The sequence below is a fragment of the Manis pentadactyla genome, chromosome 14, assembly GCF_030020395.1.
Source record: "Manis pentadactyla isolate mManPen7 chromosome 14, mManPen7.hap1, whole genome shotgun sequence".
Taxonomy (NCBI): Eukaryota; Metazoa; Chordata; class Mammalia; order Pholidota; family Manidae; genus Manis; species Manis pentadactyla.
Window position 1 is genome coordinate 57,137,422 of NC_080032.1, and position 26,578 is coordinate 57,163,999.

At 41.0% G+C, this 26,578-nt stretch overlaps 1 protein-coding gene across 4 annotated transcripts in view; it reads right to left on the minus strand.

Annotated features, from left to right (window-relative positions):
* The window catches only part of LOC118935839 (chromatin remodeling regulator CECR2), a 216,767-nt gene extending 194,046 nt beyond the window's left edge, over window positions 1-22,721 (minus strand). For 2 of the 4 annotated variants that reach the window (XR_008993900.1, XM_057492554.1), the window contains exon 1: window positions 22,323-22,721. Coding sequence is in view for 3 of the 4 variants with exons in the window: in XM_057492554.1 (XP_057348537.1) it covers window positions 22,323-22,448 (126 nt within the window). In the remaining variant the exon portion in view is untranslated. The remainder of the gene's footprint in view (window positions 1-22,322) is intronic. The other 2 variants (XM_057492555.1, XM_036932493.2) reach the window with 1 other exon arrangement.
* Window positions 22,722-26,578: the final 3,857 nt, after the last annotated feature.

Here is a 26,578-nt window from a genome sequence, read left to right on the forward strand (position 1 = left end):
TATCTCTATAAGTTTTTTTCATCTCTTATCTTCTGCAGGCAGTGACCATGTCTTCTCACCTCACTTCCTGGCACCTGTCAGTGTACACAGCTATCCTCTCCAGGGTAACTTGACTGAGAAAAGAAATATTATCATGCAATCAAAGAAAAATTTCCTTAACTGAGGATGCGGAGAAAGGGGAACCCTCCTACACTGCTGGTGGGAAGGTAAGCTAGTTCAACCACTGTGGAAAGCAATATGGAGGTTCCTCAAAAAACTAAAAATCGAAGTAACATTTGACCTGGGAATCCCACTCCTTGGAATTTACCCAAAGAATACACCTTCTCAGATTCTAAAAGACATATGCACCCCTATGTTTACTGCAGCACTTTTTACAATAGCAAAGATATGGAAGCAACCTAAGTGTCCATCAGTAGATGAATGGATAAAGAAGATGTGGTATATATACACAATGGAATACTATTTGGCCATAAAGAAGAAACAAATTCTACCATTTGCAACAACATGAATGGAGCTGGGGGACATTATGCTCAGTGAAATAAGCCAGGCGGAGAAAGACAAATGCCAAATGATTTCCCTCATTTGTGGAGTATAACAATGAAGCAAAACTGAAGGAACAAAATAGCAGCAGACTCAGAGACTCCAAGAATGAACTAGTGGTTACCAAAGGAGATGGGTGTGGGAGGGTGGGTGGGGAGGGAGGGAGGGAGAGGGGGATTGATGGGTATGTTTAGTACACATGGTGTGGGGGGTCAAGGGGAGAACAGTGTAGCACAGAGAAGGCACATAGTGGATCTGTGGCATCTTGCTACACTCATGGACAGTGACTGCATGAGTGGGGGGACTTGGTAATTTGGGTGAATGTAGTAACCACACTGTTTTTTCATGTGAAACCTTCGTAATAGTGTGTATCAATCATACCTTAATTTTTTTAAAAAACCTAGACAGTCAGAACTGGTCCTTTCCTCCTTTCTGGCATTTAGCCAAGTAAGTTAAGTACTCTTAAACAAGTTACTTAATCCAAATTTTCTGGTCTATGTCAGTCAGTTGAGAGTACCTTGCAGATCTGAAATCTTTCGAGTTTCTGAATCCAGTCTTTCTTTTTTAATTAAATTTTCATTAATTGTAAATTCATGTGCAGTTCTAAGATCACAGAGAGATTCGTATACTTTGCTCAGTTTTCCACAATGCTCACATTTTGCAGAACTGTAAATCACAAGCTGGGTACTAACACTGGTACCAAGTACAGCCAATTACGACACCAACTGACAGTCTCCAGCTTTCCTTGTGCTGATTTACATATTATTGGTTATCCCATTGATCTACATGGTATGCCAGTAAGTACACAAAGAATCAAATGTAAAATGAACAATTGTGTTTGCCTTTTAAATTATCCTGTACCAAGTATATTAAAATCTATTCTTTATTTTCATCATCAAATTCCAGTTGGGAATCCAAGAGCAAGTTGATGCAAAACTGTAATGTTGATGCTTCTGCCAGCATCACTGCTACTAACTTCTGGGGAAAATCCCCTTTCATCAACCTAAAAGGATGATTTGCTTTCCCCAATATAGATGGTCTATGTTCCAGAACTGAGTTGGAAAAAGTCAGAACTTTGTCTGTAAAGGTTAGCCCACTAGACTGTCCCAGACAAAACAGTTCCATGAAAATACACCTACTTCATAGGGATTAAATGAAGAATAAAAAAGTATATACTACCAACAGAACATTTCAAAAGCAGTAATAAAACTTCTAGAAGGAAACATAGAAGAAATCTTTGCAAGCTAGGTTAAGGGAAAATCTCTTAAATACAAGGCCAAAAGTATAATCCAAAAAAGAAAAACTGGTTAAGGTGAACTTCTCTAATTAAAAATTTCTGCTCTTCAAGAGACACTGTTAAGAGCATGAAATGACAAGCCCTGACTAGGGGAAAATAAATATATTCTAAGTATACACCTAATAGAGAACTTGTACTGCAAATACATAAAGAACTCCTCAAAACTCAATAGTAACAAAACACCCAATTTTTAAAATGCGCACAATTTTAACAGATACTTAAATTCAAATCACAGTGAGATATCAGTACACACCTATTGGGATAACTTTAAAACACACACACACATAACAAACAATGGATGCAGAAGAACTGAAACTCACACACTGCTGGTGAGAATACCAGAAGCCATAAAAAATTGTTTTCCAAAAGTTAAATACACATTTACCATATGACTCAACAACCATATTCCCAGGTATTCACCCAAACATCTGTATGTGAATGCTTAAGCAACTTTATTCATGGTCAACAAAACTAGAAATAGCTAGCCTTTTACTAGTGAATGGATACACAAACTGGTTTGTTCCCCAAATGGAGTATTATTTGGCAATAAAAAGTAATGAAATGCTGACACATGCAACAACATGGATGAATCTCAGACATATTGAGCCAAGTAAAAGATACTAGGCTCAAAAGGCTACATACTATATGATTCTACTTTTATGACGTAGCCAAAATTACAGGAACAGAAAACATCAAGTGATTGCCAAGAGCTAGAGAAGTGTTAATTCCAAAGGGGCATGAGGACAATTTCTTGGGCGATGAAGCTATTCTATACCTTGATTGTGGTAGTAGTTATGCACTGTGAAAGTCATAGAAATGTGCATTAAAGGCAGAAGGGTAAGGGAAAGAGAGGATTTAATATATAAGTTACATATTAATTAAAATTATTTTAAAAACCAATTTCTTTGGAAAACAACTCGGAAGGTTCTTATAAAGTTAAACATACTTACATAGGACCCAGCAATTCCACTGCTATGCAGAAAACTCAAAAAAGAACTGAAAACATACATTTACACAAGACCTGTATGTGAAAAAGACTCAACTTTTATTCATAATTGCCAAAACCTGGTTAGTAATTCAAAAGTCCACCAATAAGAAAATGACTCAATGTGACACACCACATAGATAAAAACCATGATATAATCTCAACAGATGCTGAAAAAGCATTTGACAGATTTCAGGGTCCAAGAACAATAAAAACACTCAACAAAATGGGTATGGGGGAACATACCTCAACAAAATAAAGGCCACATACAACAAACCCAGAGCTAACATCACACTCAATGGTGAAAACTTTAAGATCAGGAACAAGACAGAATGCCCACTCTCACACTTTTACTCAACACAAACACCGAACTGGAGGTCCTAGACACAACAGTCAGACAAGATAAAAAGATAAAAGGCATCCAAATTGATAAGGAAGAAGATAAACTGTCACTATTTGCAAATGACATACTATATATAGAAAACCCTAAAGACTCCACCAAAAATCTGTTATAACTAATAACTGGACTCAGCAAAGTTGCAGGATACAAAATTAACACACAGAAATCTGTTGTGTTCTTATATACTAACAATGAAACAGCAAGGAGAAATCAGAAAAACAATTCCACTTACAACTGCACCAAAATGAATTAAGTACGGAGGAATAAACCTTACCAAGGAGGTGAAAGACCTGTACTCTGAAAACTACAAGACACTCATGAGAGAAATTAAAGACACAAATAAATGGAAATCTATCCAGTGCTCATGGATAGGAAGTATTAATATTGTCAAAATGGCCATCCTGCCCAAAGCAATTTACAGATTCCATGCAATCCCTATCAGAATACAATGACATTTTTCAATGAACTAGAGGAAATAATCCTGAAATTCATATGTAACCACAGAAGATCCCAAATAGCCAAAGCAACAAAGATGGGGGTATTACACTCCCTGACTTCAAGCTCTACTACAATAGCTACAGTAATCAAAACAGTATGGTACTGGCACAAAAACAGACCCAAAGATCAATGAAACAAAGGGCCCAGATATAAACACACACATACATGGTCAATTAATATACAATAAAGAAGCCATGAATATACAATGGGGGAAAGAGTCTCTTCAGTAACTGGTGTTGAGAAAACTGGACAGCCACATGCAAGAGAATGAAAGTAGACTACTGTTTTAACTCCACACACAAAAGTAAACTCTAAATGGTTCAGACATGAATGTTAAGTCATGAAACCATAAAACTCTTAGACGAAAACAGGCAAAAATCTCTTGACATAAGCATGAGCAATTTTTTTCTGGACACATCTCCCAGGCAAGGGAAACAAAATAAAGAATGAAAAGTGGGACTACATCAAACTAAAAAGCTTCTGTACAGCAAAGGACACCATCAACAGAACAAAAGGCACCCTACAGTATGGGAGAATATATTTGTAAATAATTTGTCCAATAAGCATTAACATCTAAAATATATAAAGAACTCATACACTTCAACACCAAAAAAAAAAAAACAATTAAAAACTGGGCAGAGGATCTGAACAGTCATTTTTTCCAAAGAAATACAGATGGACAACAGGCATGTGCAAAGATGCTCCACATTGCTAATCATCAGGGAAATGCAAATCAAAACCACAATGGAGGTATCACCTCACACCAGTCAGAATGGGCATTATCCAAAAGACAAGAAATAACAAGTGGTGGCAAGAATGTGGAGAAAAAAGGGAATCCTCCTACATTATTGGTAGGAATGTAAATTGGTGTAGCCACTGTGGAAAGCAGTATGGAGGTTCCTCAAACTAAAAACAGAAATACCATATGACCCAGTAAATCCACTTCAGGAATTAACCTGAAGAAAACAAAATCCCTGATTTGAAAAGATATATACACCCCTATTTTTACTGCTGCATTATTTACAATAGCCAAGATATGGAAGCAACCAGAATGTTCATCAACAATGAATGGATAAAGATATGATACAGATACACAATGGAGTATTATTCAGCCATAAAAAATAAACCCTGGCATTTGCAACAGCATGGATGGCCCCAGAGGGTGTTATGCTAAATGAAATAAGCCAGGCAGAAAAAGACAAATACCATATGATTTCACTTATTTGTGGAATCTAAATACAAAACAAAACAAAATGAGTAAGACAGCAGTAGACTCAGACACTGAGAAGTAAGTGGTGGTTACCACAGGGACAGAGTTAGAATGGGTGGGTGAGGAGGGGGATAAAGGGGCACAAAAGTTCTCAATCATACGTTGGTCATGTGGATGGTAGCACAGCATGTAGAATATAACCAATGATTCTGTAACATCTTTCTATGTTGACAGAGTAATTGCAATAGTGGGGGTGAGGATTTAATGATGTGTGTAACTGGTGAACCACTCTGTTGGATACTTGAAATTTAAGATTGTGTATCAACTGTATGTCAATAAAAAAATGAAACAACTCAAAAATTTCCATCAACAGGAAAATGAATAAATGGTGGTATGCTGTAAGATGGAATACTAAATAGGAATTTTAAAAATTAACCACTGATACACAAACAACATGGCTACATCTTAAAATCATTATGCTGAGTAAAAGAAGCCAGATAGAAAAGAACACCAACTCTTAGGACTATGTGAAATTCTAGAAAAGGCAAACAAATCTGTGGTGACAGAAAGCAGATCAATGCTTGCCTGAAACCAGAGTGGGGGTGGGGGTCAACTGTCAAGGAATAGAAGGAAAAATTTGGAAGTGATAAAAACATTCCACATCTTAAGTGGTGACAGTTAACAAGATTACATGCCTTTGTCAAGACCCAAAATACACACTTAAAAGGATGTACTTTTTATTGTATTTAAATTACAGTTCAATAAAACTGATTTTTTAAAAACGCAATTTGTCAGTGAACAATCTGAAAACAAAACCATCCCATTCACAATAGCAACAAAAAGAATATTTCCAAATAAATTTAACAGAAGAAGCACAAAACATATCCAGAAAATTACAAAACACTGTTAAAAGAAATTGAAGACCTGGGAAAACATCCCATGTTCATGGATTAGAAGACTTAACATTGTTGAAATGTCAATACCCCCTGAGATCTATGTAGACATTGATGAACTGATTGTGAAAGACCCAGAATAGCCAGAACAATCCTGAAAATGAACAAATGAGGAGGACTCACACTTGCTGATTTCAAAAACAACTGCAAAGCATTATTAATCAAGACAGTGTGGTACTGGCACAAAGACAGGTATACAGATAGAAGAGCAAAATGGCCAACTGATTTTTAACAAGGACCATTCAGTAGCAAAAATATATATATATATTTTTCAACAAATGGTGCTGGGACAACTGGATAGCCACATGAGAAAGGGAAGTTGGACCATTAGCTTGTATCATATGTAAAAATTAATACAAAATGGATCAAAGACCTAAATACTACAAAAATATACTATACATTATAAAAGTCTTAGAAGAAAGCAGGATAAATCTTCATGACCTTGTATTTGGCAAAGGATTTCTAAATGTGACACAAAAGCATGAACAACCAAAGAAAAAATAAATTTATAACTTTTGTTTTCAAATGATGCCATCAAGAAAGTAAAAAAGCAATGCACACAATGGGAGAAAATACTTGCAAATCAGGTATCTCCATAAGGAACTTATACTTGGGATATATAATTCATATAACACAGTAATAAAAAGACAACCCAATTTTAAAACAGCAAAGGATCTGAGTTGGTATTTCTCCAAGAAAGATATGCAAATGGCCAATAAGCAAACTGGAAGATGCTCAACATCCTTAGTCAACAGGGAAATGCAAATCAAGATCACAAGACACTACTTCACCCTAACTGGATGGCTAGAATCAAAGAGTCAGGTAACAAGTGTTGAGGAGGAAGTAGAGAAACTGGAACCCTCATATACTGCCAGTGGTATTAAAAAATGGTGCAGCCTCTTTTGTAAACAGGCAGTTTCTCAGATGATCAAACATAGTTACATGACCCAGCAATTCCACTCCTGGGTATAGACTCAAGAGAATTGAAAACATGACCACACAAAATGTTGTATACCAATGTTCACAGCAGCATTACTCATAACAGCCAAAAGGTGAAAATAACCTGTCCACCAATAGGTAAATAAGGTATATCCATACAACAGTATTATCATTATTCAGCTATATAATAATGAAATACTGATACTTGCCACAACATGGATGAACCATGAAAAATCACGTAAGTACAAAATACCAGTCACAGAAGACTACATACTGTATCATCTCATTCATTATGAAAACAGAAAAAAGGTATCTATAGAAACAGAACGTAGATCAGTGACTGCTTTAGGGCTGGGGGGAGGGATGTGGGAAGGCAGAAGCAGTGAAAACGAAAACAAAACGTAATGGGGTTCTTTCTCAAGTGATGAAAATGCTCTAAAATGACTGTGGTGATGGCCACACTTACCTATGAATATACTAAAACCACTGAATTATACACTTTAAATGGGTGAATTGTATGGCATATGAATTCTATTTCAATAAAGCTATTAAAAAATGACTCACCAATCAGTTGAATCCACATAATCACAATATACCGATTTTTTTAGTTTTATTATACTTCGATTTCAAATATGGCAGATCATACAAACATCTTTATCAAATTCCTTTCTCCCAAGAGTCTCAGTTGTATCATCATTATCAATCAAAATTTAAATCTAAAATGAGAAAAATAGTAATTACCAACTGATGAAATCTACTTGTGCCAGGGCCTCAAACGTCTTAGCTCATTCCAATGTCATCATCACCCTATGGAGTAAGTGACAGACCTGCCAGTGAAGAATCTGAGGCTCAGAGAGGTTAAACAGCTTGCTCAGACCTGAGTACTGCCTAGACTGGAGCCAGTGTTACTCCAGTAAGTTTTTTTCTTATTACTTCACTTAATATATTTACAGCTTGAAATTCAAATAATTTTACTAATTTTTTCCTATTACTAGAATAAATGGGTTGGCCTCAACCTGCTTAAAAACTATTCCCTTAAAAACCAAACACAATGTGTGAACTAGGATAGAAGTGTAGGAAAACATTCATGAAAGTTATTGTGGGGACAAGTGCAGGCATTTAAATACAGACTGTTTACAAAGTGTTTGTACAGACTTACTGTTAACTTTCTTAAATTTGAGTATGCTATTGATTGGTGCACGTGGTGTGTGTGGCGTCATGGGGTAGACAGTGTAGCTCATAAGAGTGTGTATCAATGATACCTTAATAAAAAAAATGTGAGTATACTATTGTGGTTATGGGGAGAAGGTCCCTATACTTAGGGAGGGCATGCCAAAGTATTTTCAAGGTAAAGTATCATCATACTGAGAACTTACTTTCTAATGGTTTGGCAAAAAAGAAAACATAAAGCTACTGTGGCAAAATATTGACAACTGGTGAATCTAAAGAGTATTAGATTCATTTATACTTCTCTTTGAACTTCATTTCAGATTTGGAATTTTTCAAAGTAAAAAGAAAAAATGAGATATGAGCTTTAAAATATGATTCCACTTTGTATTATTTATATTGATGTTCATGTTCATCCACTTTAGAAAACTTCAAACAAAACAAAGAAATGTTATGAAATTATATTCTTACCAGATACTAAAAACAGTTTTGAATCAAACTTATATAATCTATGAATGAAAACCATGAATGCCAACTTAATGTAAAAGGAATGATCAATTTGAAAATATTAGGCAATTATGATGTAGTGATTGACTCAGGCAAAGAATCACACATGGATTAAAATTACTAATGGGTGAAACTGACGAGAAACAGGACGTTTACATAGTATCTCCCCACAAGAACTGTATTAATTTTAAGGGAGAAACAGTAACTTCACAGTGGAGAAAGATGGCAGATATCACCTTAAGCCAGTGATCAAAGTCAGTAACCACCACCACCACCACCAAGGGGATCAAGCAACCTCGTATACCTCCTTCCTGACGCCCTAAGTACACAGCACGCCTGCCAAAACACAGAACTGCGTCTAATTAGGGGACACCCAACAAATCCAAACTGAGGGGTAGGCAGTAAAATGTACTCTTCCCAAAAGGTCACAGTCATGAAAGACAAAAACTGAAAACCACTCCAGATTAAAAGAGCCTAAACAGACCCAACAGCTAAATGCAACATATGATCCTTGCTAGAAAGCATGAACCATAAAAATAATTTCTAAAAAAAAATACACTAAAAATTCATAAATTATATATAAATTATATCTTTGATATACTATTGTCTATAGATCTTAATCAGTATAAATTTCCCGATTTTGAATTATGTAACAGAATGTGTTAAGGCATAAAACACTGAAATGTTTAGGGGTTAAGGGGTACCATGTATGCAATTTATTCTCAGAAAAGTATAGGGGAAAAATCATTATATAGGTAGATGGACAAATGGAGGGATAGATAGGGAATGGAGGAGGGGTGAGGACAGCAAGGAGGTGGTAATGATAAAGCAAATGAGGAATGTGGGTGAAGATTCAAAAACTGCTTTTCTTTGCACTACACTTCCAAGTCTTCTCCATACTTGACATTATTAAAAAGTAATGTTTTTTTAAAAAACCCAGCCGGAGTTACTACAATAGAGTGGGAAAATAACAAAATCAACTAATTATTAAAAGATATTGACACAGTCTGTACATAATTTACATAATTAAGAGAAAAAAGTCTGATTTCCCTTGCTTCTAAAACATCACTGTTTCCTGACTCTGTGCATTCTAGTTTTGTTAAGGCTCCTTTTTAATGCCAAAATAACAGCTCAACAACTTTAGTCTTACCCGCCTTCTGATGGGCTCCTGATACCAGCTTTCCTCTCTCTGACACTAACATTCCCTTCCTTACCATAAATGCCTTGGTATTCTACGCAAGTCAAGCTTCCTGAGCTCAGGTCTGGACTCTGCTACCTGCTGGCTATGTGATGTTGAGCAAATCACTCTGACCCTCTGTGCCTCAGTTTCCTCATCTTCAAACTGGAATAAAGGTGATGCCTGCCTCACTGGGTAATTAAAAAGAACAAATATAGCTCAGTGGCAAAAAAAAACAATCAATTTGATTAAAAAATGGGCTGAGGATATGAATAGACATTTTTCCAAAGACGACATACAGAGGGCCAACAGGCCCATGAGAAGATACTTAACACCACTAATCATCAGGGAAATGTAAATCAAAATCAACGGGATTATCACCTCATACCAATCAGAGTGGCTAGTATCAGAAAGACATGAAATAACAACTTTGGCGAGGATGTGGAGGAAAGGGAAGCCTTGTGCACTGCTGGTGGGAGTGTAAACTCATTAGTGGTACAGCCACTATGGAAAACGGTATGGTGGTTCTCACAGAATTAACAACAGAAATACCACACACTCCAATACACACCAACAGCAATTTCACTTTTGGGAATTTACCTGAAGAAAACAAAATCACAAATTCGAAAAGATACATGCACCCTTATGTTTACTGCAACATTATTTACAATAGCCAAGATATGGAAACCACCTAAATGTCCACTGACAGATGAGTGGCTAAAGATGTGGTGTATCATACACATATACAATGAAATATTACTGGGCCATAAGGAAAGAATGAAATCTTGTCATTTATAACAACATGGATGGACCTAGAGGGTATTTTGCTAAAGGAAATATGCAAGACAAAGAAAGACAAATGCCATATGATTTCACTTACATGTGGAATCTGAAAAATAGAACAAAACAGAAATAGACTCATAAAGGTGGAGAACAAACTGGTGGTTGCCATGGGGGAGGTACATGGAGGGGATGGGTGAAGTGAAGGGGATAAAGAGGGACAAACAATTTTAAAATAAATAAGTCACAGGGATAAAAAGTACAGCATAAGGAACAGTCAACAAACACTGTCAAATCTTTGTATCGTGACAGTTGGCAGCTATACTTACAATAGCCAGCATTTTCATAATGTATATAATCGTTGAGTCACTATGCTGTGTACACTTCAAACCAATGTAATTTTGTATATCAACTATATCTCACTGAAAGAAAAAGGAAATGTGGTGTATATACACACAAACACAGGAATATTATTCAGCTTTAAAAAAAGAAATGAAATAATTCAGACAAATACTGTACGATCTCACGTATATGTAAAATCTAGAAACAAACACAACTCAGAGATTCAGAGAGCAGATTGTTGATTCCCAGAACCGAGGTGCGGGGTGGGTGAAAGGGCTCAAAAGGTACAACCTTTCAGTAATGAATGATTAAGTCCTGGGGATGTAATTCACAGCATGGTGATTATAGGTAAAAATACTGTATTACACATTTCGAAGCTGCTGAGAGAGATCTTAGAAGTTCTCATCAACAAGACAAAAAATTCTATGTGTGGTGATGGATGTGAACTAGACTTAGTGTGGTGATCATGTCACAATATATATAAATACCAAATCATCATGTTGTACACCTAAAAGTAATGCAATGTTACACAACAACTGTATCTCAATTGCTAATGAAAGAATAGGATAAGATGATGCATGAGAAACACTTGAAGCAGTGCCTGGAGAACCCACCATGGGCACCAAATTCATACTAGCTTTTATTATGAGGTATAAAAAATGACCAAGAAAAGTTCAAAACTTAAAACTTCAAATACAGAAGGTAGTAATAGAAGTCTAATGATTAAAAACACTACTGTCATTATCAGGAAAAAAATCTTCCTGTTCAGTTACAACAGTGAACAACTAAAAATAACCGTAATGCCCCACAGATAATTGGTTAAATAAATCAGAGTATGAATACTCTAGAAGTCATAATGTATGCAATGAAAGGGCATTCTATGCCATGTATTATTAACTGATAAAATAGAATTCAGAAGAATATATAAAAGTATGATGATATACTTATGAAATATTTAATATACACTCACAGGGAAAAGTGTTAGGCTCCTTGGGGGAGCAGGGAATTCGGACTCCCTCAGAAGTTTGGGGGACGACCCTCAGGATACACACAAGGCTGGATAAGGCCTCAAACTCTGGGTGTCTCAGTTTCTGCTCCCTTACAAATGAGATTCTGGCTTGCATCGTAGCTTCTCATCGTGACTGGATAATCTTCGTATTTTGTGGGTTAAGCTGCCAATAACAGGAGTCTGCTTGACCCAGTTCATCTTTTCTTGCAAGATATGTTAGATTACTAGCCAGGATACAGATTTACTTGGCTTGGGAGTAGGAAGGAGTAAGAGAAGGTATGGCTGCCAGATAAAACTCCAAAAGTTTTTGTAGAGCCAGGGGGGAGATAAGACAAATAAACAGAAAACCTTTCTGTTGAGGTGTAACGTCCCTGGGCATGGAGTACCTGTTATTATTAGACCACATAACATTAATACCTGACTATCTTATTTGTACATAAATTCCTATTAGAAAAAGATTACAGTCTCATTAAGTAGTAGTCTTATAGACTAGATACTTAAAAAGTGAGTACTCCAAACAATCAAATTAAGCAAGAATAAATCTAAATTCTAATGATAAAAAGGGTACATTCCTGTGCCCAGATTTTTGTTTTCATTTTATTAAACAGGAAGCTAAAACACTAAGCAACTGACAGTATTAGGGTAGTGTAACTACCACCCTCCTCCCAACAATCAGAGGCGAACAGGAGAGAGAACTACTAGTATAAAACAGGCTGGAATTTGGAAAAGGGCTGGCTTTTCTTTAGAAGGGGAGAGGGGAGGTGTCCTACAACTGACCTTTTCAGTACAATGATAAAATGTTAACCATGTAGAAACTGGGATTTTTAAAATAATAGAATGAAAAAAAAAAGTCCATTCTTTTCCACCATTCTCTTAAGTCAGAGAGCTCTTTCCTCTTTCATTCCAGGAGAATGTGGTTTTAGCCTCTCCCTCTTCCTCTTTCCAACAAACAGCCTTTTCTGAAGTCTGAAGTCATCTTTGACCTCTTCAAATCACCAACTCAGTGGCTGTTTTCCATTGTAGTTTTCCTGTATTTCTCTGAATTACTCAGCCATGCAGGCCTTGGAGCTATGGAATCCATCCTGTGACCTTGAGCAGCACCTTGGAGTGGGCTTTAAGGACCTCCAAGCTGCCATACTGCCAGAAACCACTTTCCCCAGATTACATGTTATAGGATAGTTTGTAGTGTTCTTAAGTCCCTATTAGTACAGCATTCTGTTACTTGCAGCCAAAAACAACCTTAACTGATACAACCTTCCTTATGCACCCCAACACAGATGGCCATTGAGGCCTGCCTGTCCTGACACCTTTCCTGTTTCCACTTCAGCATTTCATGACTATTCCACTCCAAAAGTTAAACAAGTCTTTCCTCCACTGTTGTATCCCAGCAACCAATATCAGATTTAATCTAAAACATGAAGTACACAGTACATTCTCAACCCAAAATTGTCTTTCCATTATTGTCTAAAACTTCAATGCCCAAATAAAAATGTTTAACACTAGTGTGCCTGGCATTCAAAGCTTGCTGCAATGCCCCATTTTTCTACTACTCAACTTCCTTTTTTATTGTCTCTCTGTAAGAAAAGAACTCTGATCTAGCTAGCTGACTTACTTTAGAACGAACCTCAAGTCCTGCCTTAAAGCATTTCACTCATGAGCACTGCCTGCCTCTGAATTCCTACTGCAACCATATTCTCTATCGTTCATCTGGCACTATCACAACCACCTGTCCGCCTTTTTTTTTTTTAACCATACTCTAATTCCCCAGAGCAGTGGAGGCATACAACCTTGTCATATTTCTGCAATGTTAATAATGATGACATAACAGACAGCAAGATTACTGATTAGAATTTGAGGTTTCCCTTTTCTCCTTAAATCCACTATTACTACTTTAAAGAACTGCACATTACAAAAATGTAAGCAGTTACTGGCAATGAAGATTACCACTACCAAAAGTTATGAAAACCACATTATGAGGACATAGGTATCCTCAGCATCAACTAGAACACTCCCCTCCCAATCCACAACATCCTGTAAGAAGAGCTGGTGCCTACTTTACCAACACAATGGAAAATAGCAGACAGAAATCTTTGGAAACAATATGAAAAAAATTAGTACGTTTGTGTAGTTACTAACCCAAATCAATACCAGTCTAAGTGTTGAAAAAATCCTGTATTAAATCCCTTAATTATGGCAACAGGTGAAATTTTTCTTTGTATCACCTTTCCCCATATAACAGTGTCCCCTGAACAAAGAACTCCAGGACACTGATTATAAAAACAGTCTTCCACACCTAAAAGAATCTGCAAACACAACCTTTCAGGGAGACAGAACACAATGGTGATGGGGGAGAGACAAGACTTGCTGAAGAAGGAGATCTGTTAATTTAACACATTTTCTGTCAAGCAAATCAACTGTCCTTAGTGCCATTGTTGCTGAAACAATGAGCACTCCGGAGGAGTGTTCATTAAAAGGACTGGCCAGGAGAAAAGCACTCTTGTAGTCAACCACACCGCTTAACAGCATTCTCAATTTAACAACTGATTCCATTCTCAGGAATTATTAATTGGACTTGATTTAAAAGTACAAAATTAAAAACGTGAAGTGGTTAGTGTATCGTGACCTTTATCACTTCCTCTATTTTCACTTATTTGGGGAGGTTATGAGTTGAGGAGGCACAGAAGGATGCACACAGTCTGTGACAACCATTTACACATTTAATTCAGGTGGCCACATGCCTCAGCGACATACTGCCAAGTCAGGCAGTTACTCTGGCAAACCCACCCAGGAGGAAAAGGAGACCCAACACAGCTCCTAAAAACACAGCTCCTAAAAACACAGCTCCTAAAAACACAGCTAAAAGCTGACCCGGGCACAGTGTGAAACATTGCTGAAAACAGCCAAATACTCTACCATAAAGGTCACTAGAGGTCACAGACTTTAAACAGAACTAAACAGTCTCTTCCATGTATTTTTACATAAACCATGTTACATTTTAAAGGGTATAAAGACAATGAAGTGAGATTTATTGAGGGGTCATTATCCTCCAAGAAGAGAACACTGCTTCTGACTACACTGGTGACTGACTTCACATCAACTTACTTTTAACAAACTCTGGGATTTAATACCCTGATAACAGGCCAGAAACTACCCCATCTCCACCACAGCCCCCAACAAACCCTGGGACATCAGTAGGCTGGAACAACAATGGAGTAGGAGCGGAGAGGGGGGGTGGTCAGGCATTAGTTCCCCAGTCAACAGAGAAAGACAAAAAAGGTGCTGGGCCCTTTGGGGACCAAATACCCCAAGATGGCAAAGATGGGCTTTCAGATGGACATCTGAAGTAAAGGACAACTCCAGAAGCCACAGAGAGATCACACTGTGCCCTTCAAGTTCTATAGTACCTAGCCTTGCACAGCACAGAAACAAATTCACCATCTAAACACAATTTTTGTACACACATCCCTCTTCAACTTAGGTCTCACTGAACTTTTGACCTGGTCATGACCAACTGTTGCCCCCAACCCCCTAACAGCCAAGAGTCCACCACTATGAAATGCTCAAGAGATTTGTCAAGAATAGCCAGGGACCTGACAGGCAATGGCAGCCAGGGCCTGGGGCTGAGCAAAGCTCAGGCTCCTTCCACAACAGGGCCAGGCAGTTGGAACTTGCCTGAGGGAGGCCTTCCTTTAAGGAATTCAGTCAAGCTTCACAACTCCCTCCCTACTGCCCAAACCACTCTTCTTCCCTTAAATGACTCCCCAGGAAAGAAAAAAATTAACATGTTTCTCAGTTTCTGACATGCAGTTGCTAATGACATGGACACTGGAGAGCAACTAACTTCAACTTCTTTCAATTTCTATAAACATAAAATATTACCTTTAGAAAAAAAATGACTATGAGAAGGAAAAACTCACCTACTTTATATATAGTGTTACCTTCTATACAATGAGCAACCCTGAAACATCTTCCTACTTATACCCTAAAGCAGAGATTCTCAAGGGGCAATTTTGGTCCTCCAGCAGACATTTTTATTGTCAGGACTGGGGGTGCTATAGCAGCCAGAGGATAGAGGCTATGGCTTGCTGCTAGACAACCTACAAGGCGTAGGCGTTTGACAGCTTCCCACAACAGACTTATCTGGCCCAAATATCAATGGTGCTGAGGCTGAGAAACCCTGAGCATTACAAAACCCATGGAATCCTGAGCTCAATATTGTTACCCAACAATTCCTTTTTCAATTGTACGAACTAGTGAGAAGAAGACTTACCCAAATTTTCCAGTATAAACTGATTAATATTTGCTAGAGGCTCACATAAAGAAGATACAATAAAAGCATCAAAGGAACAGCCTCTAATGAAGTATGAAAATATGGGGAAGAACAGCTATCTGAAAAGGTTACAGCAGCAAATAAAAGCCAAGCCAGAAGCTGTAACTGGATTTCATTCAAATTTCAAAGTATGAATGTTAAATATAAGAAACAAAACTGAAGGGAAAATGATGTAATTAATTCAATACCTTCATCCTCCAGAATTCCTCATAATCTCAATATACAGAATCTTAGCTCAGTCTGAGGACCTTGGAGAGTGAAAATGTCAATAGCTCAAGCCCTAAAAGTTACTTTCAAAATACCTGCAAACAACATTTCCACATAAAGACAAATTCATGTAATCCACAAACACAGCAAGTGTGGATTGCATTTGTAGTACAAAATTAATTTGCAAGACATGGATCCTAATACAACCCACAACTTTGATCCTAACCAGTGAGGTCAGTAATATCCTTAATCTGTTAACAATGCTATGCATGTGGAGATGTATCACAGAACTTCAGACCTAGGGAAAACTGAGGAATCATCATTTAAAATTCCCATTTTGTAGATGGTGCATCTGAAACCAAAAGTAATCTGCCTAAGACCACAACTCAAGTTAATGACAGAGGTGGCCCTACAATCCAAATTTCTGATGCTGCTTAATTCCTTTTGAAAATGTATTTGATCACATTGACTGGCTCTAAGAACATATAGTTAGAAGCTGTGCAGTTCTGCCCCCTGTCCACATGGATGTTTACGTAACCCAGCCTTAGCACATAAGCTTTTCAGCCTTCTGCCAGTGCCCCTCATTCTTACCCCTAATACATCCAAGAATCCAGCACTGATCCTCTCCTCATCAAAGGGCAGATGAGTGTTGAGTGTACCAAATGCTGCCAAGTTGTATTTTAGGCTAACCCAACTATGTTCCAGAATATTAAGCAATACCACATTGAATTTCCGTAGTAAAGCAAGCCAGATGCTAACAGGCCGTCCTTCAGAGATGAGAGGGTACTGCCCTTTCCACAACTGTAAAAACTCCAATTACCTCTCTGAAGCTTCACATGGAAGTGGGAAAAAAAGATTTCCCTTTCTGTTGATATAAACAGAAAGGGGTACAATATTCACTTTTGTAGACAGTGACATTCTGCAGAACATTCTCCCCTTTCAGGATTTCAAGCTGCATGAAAATTCGCCCCTCTTCAGTTCACATCCTGTTCTCGGGCTTCATTCCTCAGGGGAGATCTCCAGGAGACATTTATTACCTGGTTCATTACATGCGTTAGTGTGACAAACTAAGTCTTAAATCATTTTAAGTCACCTTCCCATTTCAGTTCTAATCAAATGCCATCTTTTCAGTGAGGCCATACCTGATCATCCTATTTTAAATGCCAAAAATCCATGCCTTTTCTACCTGGCCCTCTCTGTGCCTCTGCCCTGATATACTTCTCGTCATCCTCTAACATACTATACTTAATTTGTTTACCACCTTGCCTCCTTCCACTAAAAAGAGAGTAGGTATTTTTGTGTTATATCACACCTCCAGTTATTTAGAACAGGATGTCTGAAGAGGGTGTGACATAACACAAAAATACCTGCTCTCCAGCACCCAGCACACTACATTGCACCTAACATACAGTAGATGCTCAACAAATACTTGCTGAAACAAGTAAAATCATGAGCTTGTCCCTCTACTTAGTTCAGCAGAAATTTTAAAAGGATCACAGTGCACCCCATTAAGAAATGAAGAACTCAAGATTTGTACTGTGGAGTTTTGGTCACTACTTACAGGTCTAGCCTGTCACTTTTTAGATAATGAAAACCAAAGTAGAAACTGATGTAATACCAATAGCACAAAAATTGGTGCAAAGAACCTGAGATCTAGGTGAGTGTATGCAAGTAAGCAACTTAGCCTCTCTCAAGTTCAAATTTCATCTGTAAAACAAGGGTAACTCCTACTTCACGGTGATGAGGTAAAGGATGGCTAAAGATAAAGTGAGGTGACATTTGGAAAATGTACGAAGTACCACACAAGTGTCATTTCTCGTTGGCTACTTTGACTTGACCAAGGTTACAGAGCCAGTCAATGCCACAATTAGATTAAGAATTCAGGTTTCCTAACTCTTAGTCCAGTGTATTTGTTGTGTCAGGAAACTAGGCTTTTGGTTCCCCTAATTCAGAGCCTCTTAATCTTTGTGAGGTTGGGGACCTCTTTCAGAATTTGATGAAAAGTGATAGGCCCTCTCCTTCAGCAAAGTGCAGAAACATGTGCACCAACACAAAGTCTCCCATGGCCCACGCAGGGGTGCCAGGCTTGGGAAACGTGGACATGCCTGGCAGATATACTAATATACTATTAAGTTACTCTTGGCAATTTTTATTACTTATTTTCATGCTTAATAAATTCATTCTTTAAGGGGTTGGATCAAGAATAAAATTCAGCAATTCAGTGACTGTAAAGGGGCTGTGGCGGGGGGGGGGGCTTGGTGAAGGGGGGAACCTAGTAAACATAATGTTCCTCATGTAACTGTAGATTAATGATACAAAAAAAAAAATCAGCAATCTGAATTAAAGATACTGCCACCAGACCATCATGCTTAAGAGGTAAGGAACTTTTATCCACTTATCACCACAACCAGGAAGCAGATACAAAGAAGGCAAAGGATTCAGTCCCCAAAGGTAGGAAGCTCAGGTAAAAAGCAGACAGGACAATCAAATTATTATCACGCTGTTTCTACAAACCATTCAGATTTATTCTACATAACCATTTTCAAGTAGTCACCTAAAGGCACCACAGTCCCTTTTCTAGGGCAGATATGTCCAAAATATTTGTGATGCAATGTCTGCCCCTAAAGTCACAACCACGATTTGTTGAAAATGACTCTATCCTCCTTTACCTTTCTTTATTTAGTCAACTATCACACTGTATTCACTGTAAAGAGCACTTGGCTAGACGAAAAGAAAATCTATTATTAGCTCTTTGGGGAGGTCATTTCACCATTCATTTCTCAAATTAGGATAAAACTTAATTGGCCAAACCCACTGGAATATTGAAAAATTATAAAATAAGTGGTTCTGAAATATGAGACAAAGGAGATGAGGCATAACTCCCTCCAAGCTCAAAGTTAAGTCCCTAGAAATAGGTGCTTAATATTGCCAACAACTGAATTCAGTGTCACTAATCTGTTGTCCAGCTACACCTCAATCTCCACATCTGAAAAATAAAAATGACACCTAATCTATGGCACAAATACACTTGTGAGCATATTTGCAAATTCCTAAAAATATGCTAATAGTTAATAATTTTTATCCTTGAGTGGTGGGATACAATGTTAACCATTCACAGCTTTTATCTCTGAGCGGCTGGGATTATGGGTGATTTTAATTCTCTTACCTGTATTTTGCTATAATTTTTAAGCTTTATTTAATGTGTATGTGTCATTTTAAAACCAGAAATTATGAACAACTCAAAGCCCTACCTAAACGTTCAAAGAGTTTTGGTCTGACAATTACAGAAGGCTATGTGGGTTGGGCAGCAACATGCAAGTCCTTAAACATCCTAAAAACAAGAATCAAGTATATTGACTCTTCTAAAGAAATCCTGTACATACAAGGCTGAACAGAGTAAAAAGGGTTTTTTTAACATGCAAAAGTACAAATATCCATGCTTTGGGGACCAGTTTTCTAAGTGCAAGGTCTTGACTTGACCTCTTGCAGTATTCCAGCATGGATCCTCCCAGCCCTTCACCTAAGAGACTGCTGCACTTTAGGTAAATAGAAGTCCTTGAGGATTCTGCTTCTTAAATTTTCTATAAATCCAGGTGATCTGCTTGGTGGCCAAGGGCAAAACTTTCCCACAGGTGAAAATTGGTTTCCTTAAAAAGCTGATATCCCACTTTTTTCATTTCTTTTAAAGTTGCAGTAAATTAAGATTGCAGGGCCTTTCCAGCTAGCCTAACAGGTACAACTCAGCATTAGAATCGTTGCTTTGTTATTTTTTAAAGAAAGGTCTTCTACTGCACCCAAGCTCAGAGATTGTTTCTCAAACTGTCAGGACAATAAACTAAGATTTTTAAAAAATCACCTAGGCAAAGTAAAAATGTATTTATTTATACTTAGAAAATCAAAACTGATGTTTTTATTGAGTTCGCCACTGTCACGGAGTTACATGTCTGAGAAACCAAAAAAAATTTATTTAAAATTCGAAATTTCTTCTAACTACTGAAAACTTTATTAAAATTTACTCTAACTATATCAAAACACACCTTACACTAGAAGGATTAGACAAAACTGCAAAGGTTAATAAGTCACTATCATTTGTTATCCATCTCCTGAACATTTCCAAATAAAAACAGGCATTGGATAGTCATCTAACCGCCTACACGCTAGATTCCAAATATTCATTTGTCTCACACGTATTTCAAACAGCATTTACTTTAGCAACAAAAAGTGTCACTTCCAAGAAACTCCAATCAAGAGAGAAGACAGTTGTCTCAGCCAATTAGTCACCTGTAATGACAATGATTTCATTTCTGCCATACACATGTATTTGACCTCTTTGATCAGTTTAAATTTTCTTTAGGAATTAAAGTAGCAATTATTCAGAAGCCATAGCTTGCTTCTCACAACTAAGACCTTTATTTGTAGAATACTCTAGGTATCTGTAACAACTTACGGCAAAATTAGCTGCCTCTACTTTTCCATCAACCGAATGGGAATATGAGGGCTCTGAAAGGTAAGATTTTCCACAACATTTTTAGAATGGTTCCTTCTACTTTTAAGTTGTAATTCAGCGTCACCTCAATTTTATTTTATTGCAAGGAAGAAACCGGGCTGGGGGCAAGTTTTCCAGCACCCAAGATGGCACTGTCACAACCACCACCTCCCACAACAGCCACCACTTTGAGTAGCAGGATATAATTAAACTCCTTACAATTTTATACTACCTAAAAACAAAACATAGAATTATCAGAATAATTGCCAAACATCTCTTGACTTTTAGCATTCTCAAATCTTTAATTTTGTAGCCCTTATTTCTCTTCTTGGGTCAATACAAACGTTACCCAATTAAATTTTTAGTAAAAACCAAGCTTGTTCCAAGTCATGTTAAAACAACTGCTTCGGTGCTACCTAAAATGCCCAAGTCATTACATCTTCCTAAAAACAGAAGCCTACGATTTAATTACATTGTTCTATTTAGGTTAAGGAACTAAACAATCGCCAAAAGCCAGTGAGTGGTCTTAGTTTATCAGCCTACAATCCTCTTCATTCTCCCACCCTACGCCTTTTGATCTTATTTTCCCAATTTCGTTAACTCTGCAACAAGAGCCAAGTTCCCACACTTGATCCACATGAGAAGCAAATGATATTTCCGCAAACACCACTAAAGTATAAATTGAGTCTAAAATTAAAAGTGAGGCAAAAATCTTAGGCGTAAACGAATTAAAGTCAATCCGAAAATGGCAGAAAGTAGCTAGGTGGGGGTGGGGAGGCAACAACGGCGACTTGCTCCTCCGAAGCAGTAATTCCCATTTTGGTCACTCCACCGGGAACTCCTCGGCAGAACTGGGAAGAAAAGCCGACCGACAGTTTCCACCACCTTTGTCCCGAGGCACAAGGTGGTAGGTCACCACAGGCGTGCCCCGGGGCAGCAGGAACTCAACCTGCGGCCAGGCCAGCCCGGCACCTCGCACCCCTCCCGAAAAGAAAAAGAAAAGAAAGGATGCGGCGGCGAGCCTTGCCGGCGCGGTGCGCGCCCGGTGCCCCGCCCGCCCGCCGGCCCGCCCGCGGCCCGCTCGGGTCTGCTTTCACAAAGCCCTCCGGCCTGGCCAGCGCGGCTCCCCTTCCCTCCGCGCCCGCCGGAGGCAATGGGGGCCCGGCGGCCGCACGAGCTCAGCGGGACCGCGCGGCGGGCTGCGCCCGAGGAGTATCGGAGTCCCAAACTTTGCTCCGCGGCCCGCCGCGCACGCCGAGCGCCCGCCACCTCGCCGGGGCCCGGGCCGCGTCCGCCGGCACCAGGTCCGCAGGCGCCCGGCCGGCCGCCCCGCAGCGAGCGCCCGCGCCCACCCCCACAGAGTCGCGGCGCCGGCCGCGGCCCGCGCGAACGTCCCGAGCCCGGACTCCGCGGGGCGGCCCGCCCGCCTCGTGCCCCACCGCCCGAGGGCCTCGGGAAGGGCGCCCGCCGCCTCCCCGCGCCTCGCGCCGCTCACCTCGATCTCGAAGTCCGGCAGGCGGAACGCGGTGCGGAAGAGCGAGCAGAAGTGCGCGATGGCCGGCACCTCCCACCACGAGCGGAGCTCGCCCAGCCCGGCCGCGCCGCCCTCCTCCGGGCTCATCTCCCGGCCGGGCGCGGCGGCCGGGACTCGCCCGCGCCGCCTCCGCGCCTCAACGCTCCGGGCCCCCGGGTGGCTGGTGGCTCCCGCGGCTACGGCCGCTCGGCACGGGCATGAGCTGGGGCGGCGGCTCGCAGCCGGGTCACTGCGGCGGCTGCTCGCGCTGCCAGCGGGGTCCGCGCGCTGGCCCCATCCCGCCGCTGCGGATGCGGCCGCCCCCAGGCCCGCACAATATAATCCTCGCCCCGCGGGGGAAACAGATGGGGCCGGCGCGGGGGCGGGGCCGTGAGGTCGGGGGCGGGGCCGCCACGAGGAGGGGCGGGGCCGCCGAGGCACCACAACAACCCGCGCCGCCGGGCACGCGCTCCGCCTCCGGGCGCTCGGGACTGAGAAGTTTCCTGACTCAGTGAGCGCGGACGGGAAGGGTCTCTGCCACCCCCACTGCGCCTCAGTGGTCGCGTCCTTTTAAAGGGCCCGCGGGGTGCTGCTTTCGGCCGGGGCTGCGCCCACAGACACGCACGTGTGGGAGCTCGTGGTCAAGGCGCAGGCGGGAGCGCGGGAGCACCGCTCGGCTGTGCGCCCGGGAATGGACGGCCGACAGACCAAGTGCCTTCCACCTGTTCTCTGACACTCATTCCGTCCGAGAACGCTGCCTACAGGGGTTCTGAAGTGGCTCCTTTCTCCGAGGGACGGAGGCGGCGGCACCGGCGGAGCTGGTCTCGGAGAGCCGAGCGGAGCGCGGCGGGAAGGGCGGGGGAGAGGAGGACCAATCAGCGGCCGCGCGGGAGGTGCGCCCCCGGGAACGGCCGCGTGTGGGCGTCCGGAGCCGACGCGCTGGGGGGCTGCCCAGAGGAGTGCGCACGGAGGGGGCGGGGGGGGGGGCTCGCGCCCAGACACGCCGCCTCTGCCCCGCCTGAGGCAAAGCACACCCCAGACAGACCACAAGTTTGGAAAAACTGCATGGAACGCTCAGATTTGTCTGCTATTGCAAATCGCAGCATTTACAGTATTTAATACAGCATTACGCTCAAGTAGCTGTGACGCCTCCCCCAAATAATCAAGTACCTATTGAGTGACAGGCACGATCGCGAAGTGTTATGGTACTGAAATCAAAGACCCCGGCGGTGTAGAATGTGGAGAGAATGTTGAACATGAACCAGTCTATGTGGTAGATTCTGGAGTGGGCTCTCCAGGTAATCTTCCCCCAACCGTCCCTCACTTCACGTGGTCATTTTAATGACCTGTTTTATTTTCATAGGGCAGCATTTTAGGAAAAAAAAATTCTTAAAGAAAATGGATATTTAAGCTTATCTTTTCATCAATCAAAATGCTTCTAACACTGGGCTTCCTTTCTAATGACAGAAACAGCCCAAAAAGTTTTGCTCTTTTATTGCTTGGAGCTGTTTAATAACTTCAAATTTATACTCAAGTTTTCCTGTAAGTTTTAAAACTTTGGCAAGAATGAATGTATATTTAAATGCAAAGGCTACATTTTTGTGTGTTTATAAACATAGGTTCTCCGTAGATACCCTATTAAATAGATGAGATGTGAAAAGGGTGACAAGCCACTGTGGAATTAATCACAGAACCTGAATTAGATGTTTTCTGGGCTTTTTTCTCCTGTTTTTTCATTTCCTCACTTATCAGTCTGACTTCCACACTTCCCACAAACACACCCTGTTTTTTTAAAGGTTACTGCTTTCCTTCACCTTTGTTTTTAATCATCATATCCTGGCCATTCTTCCCCCACCTTTTTCCTGGTTTTCCATCTGCGTTCTGCTTCCTGTCTTCCCCTGTCATCATGGTTCATCTTTCCACCAGGTCCCTCAGTTTTAGGTGCTGACCAGCCTGGCACTCCTGGCGCCCAGGTGTTCCCAACACCCGGAAGCAGAAGGGAGAAGATCCGGCCATTCCGGTGTGTCTGCATACGGGTTCCAGCCCCCCCTCCCCCACCTGAAGGCTCCTCTTTTGGGTCTTTTGTCCTCTTCCCTCCTGCCCCTGCCCAGTCCTGGAACCCAACAAAGCTGTCCTGGACCTGCAGGTGCCCCCTGCTGGTACACACACACACACACACACACACACACACACACACACCCTCCCTCCCTCCCCCGCCTGGCCAGCTACACACACACACACACACACACACACACACACACACACCCTCCCTCCCTCCCCCGCCTGGCCAGCTACACACACACACACACACACACACACACACACACACACACACACCCTCCCTCCCTCCCCCGCCTGGCCAGCTACACACACACACACACACACACACACACACCCTCCCTCCCCCGCCTGGCCAGCTCCACACACACACACACACACACACACACACACACCCTCCCTCCCCCGTCTGGCCAGCTCCACACACACACACACACACACACACACACACACACCCTCCCTCCCTCCCCCGCCTGGCCAGCTCCACACACACACACACACACACACACACACACACACACACACACACCCTCCCTCCCCCGCCTGGCCAGCTCCTCTGAGCGATTTGCCTCTTTGCTGCCTTGTCTATTTTGAGCGTCTCTTTTCAGTGTTCTGCCTACCACCACTCCAACTTTACACCTGTTTCTTTCTATCCGCATCAACTCTGGTTCCCTGTTTGTAGGTTTTTGGTCGGTTCCTCCCCTCAGGGGTGCCCCATCCACCCGCAGTCTGGAAGGAGCCCTGGCCCCCGCCCGGAGCGAAGGAGACTACCATGTCTTGTGTGTGGCTGAAAGTGTGGCCTGAATTCCCTGAGGCTGGCCTCCAGGTAGAGCCTTGCATTTGGACCCCTGCCTCTTCCTCTGTTGGAACTAATACCCTGAATCTTTGACCCTGTTTTGAACCTTTGTCCCGCCTTTCCGCTGGAACATAACTACCGCAGATCTATGTTTTTCGACTCCCTTCCCGCCTAATCTCCCAGATTCCAGATTACTGACCCCTGGGCCCGTATGTTGGCCACCGCCCTCCTCCCCACTCCCCTCCATGAGGAGTGGTGTCTCTGGGCTTTTTCAAGCCTAGCCCACCCTCTAAACTCTAGTTGTATCCTCTAAACTCTAGTTGTATCATCTTCCTTAAAAACGCACAAGCTTATGCTCTTTCCTACTCTCCCTCTTTTCTATTTGTATTCACCTCAGATGACCTTAAAAGTGCCAAAAAGTAATTCTTTTTCACATTCACCACAACCTTCAGTTCCATATCCTCTTCTAGTTAAATGTTGCCCATTAAAAACAACCTCAATAATTAGTTTGGCCAATCTGTTTTGCTTAGTAATTAATGTTGCAAAAACATTTACCTATTTATCTTTGCAAACTATGTAGTCATTTCAGCTGTGACAGGATTTTTATAGCTTCATGGAGAATGATATGGGAAATGAAACACCCTTTTATATCACTGTTTCTTTCAAAAATACACTACAAATTCCAAATGAAAAGCTAAAAACATTTATTTGAACTTTGGAAGGCATATGATAAATAAAAGTGTGGCTTCTTCCTTTACTGATAACCAGGACTGGAACCCAAGTCTTCTAACCATTAATCCAGTCTTCTCTCCGGGGGATTACCCTCTGTCTTTCTTCTTAAATTGCTCTCTCTCCCTGTTCCTAACCAACCTGACCTGGATACTCCTTATTTCAGCACCAGTATCCACTGGGAGCTGGAGTAAAGTATCACCATTATTTTATGGTACCTCACAAATTCTTGACACACCCTCACATGCAGCCCTCCTTTCTCATTCCTATTCCTGAAGAGATCTGTAAGCCAGGCTAATATAAAATTTTTAGAACTGGTAGAAAGTGAAGTAGATTAGTAGTCAGGAAATTAGAGTTCTTTCTTAGAAAATGCTCTTAATCTCTGTATCTCATCTGTGAGAGGAAGAACTTAATGGTCCCTGAATTCTGTAGATTTTGCCTTAAAAGTAGAGCCAGATTAACATCCTTAAGAATTCAATCACATCATTCACCTGCTCAAAATTCAGTGACTCTTCCTCGAACATAAGAAAAAGTCCCAGTGCTTGTAGATTCTCAATTCAAGACCTGCCACAGTTGGGCTTTACCCTGCCTTACCAGCTTCCTCTGCGCTCCCACCCGCACCCCATCCATCCAATACAATGACTTAGTTCCTCCT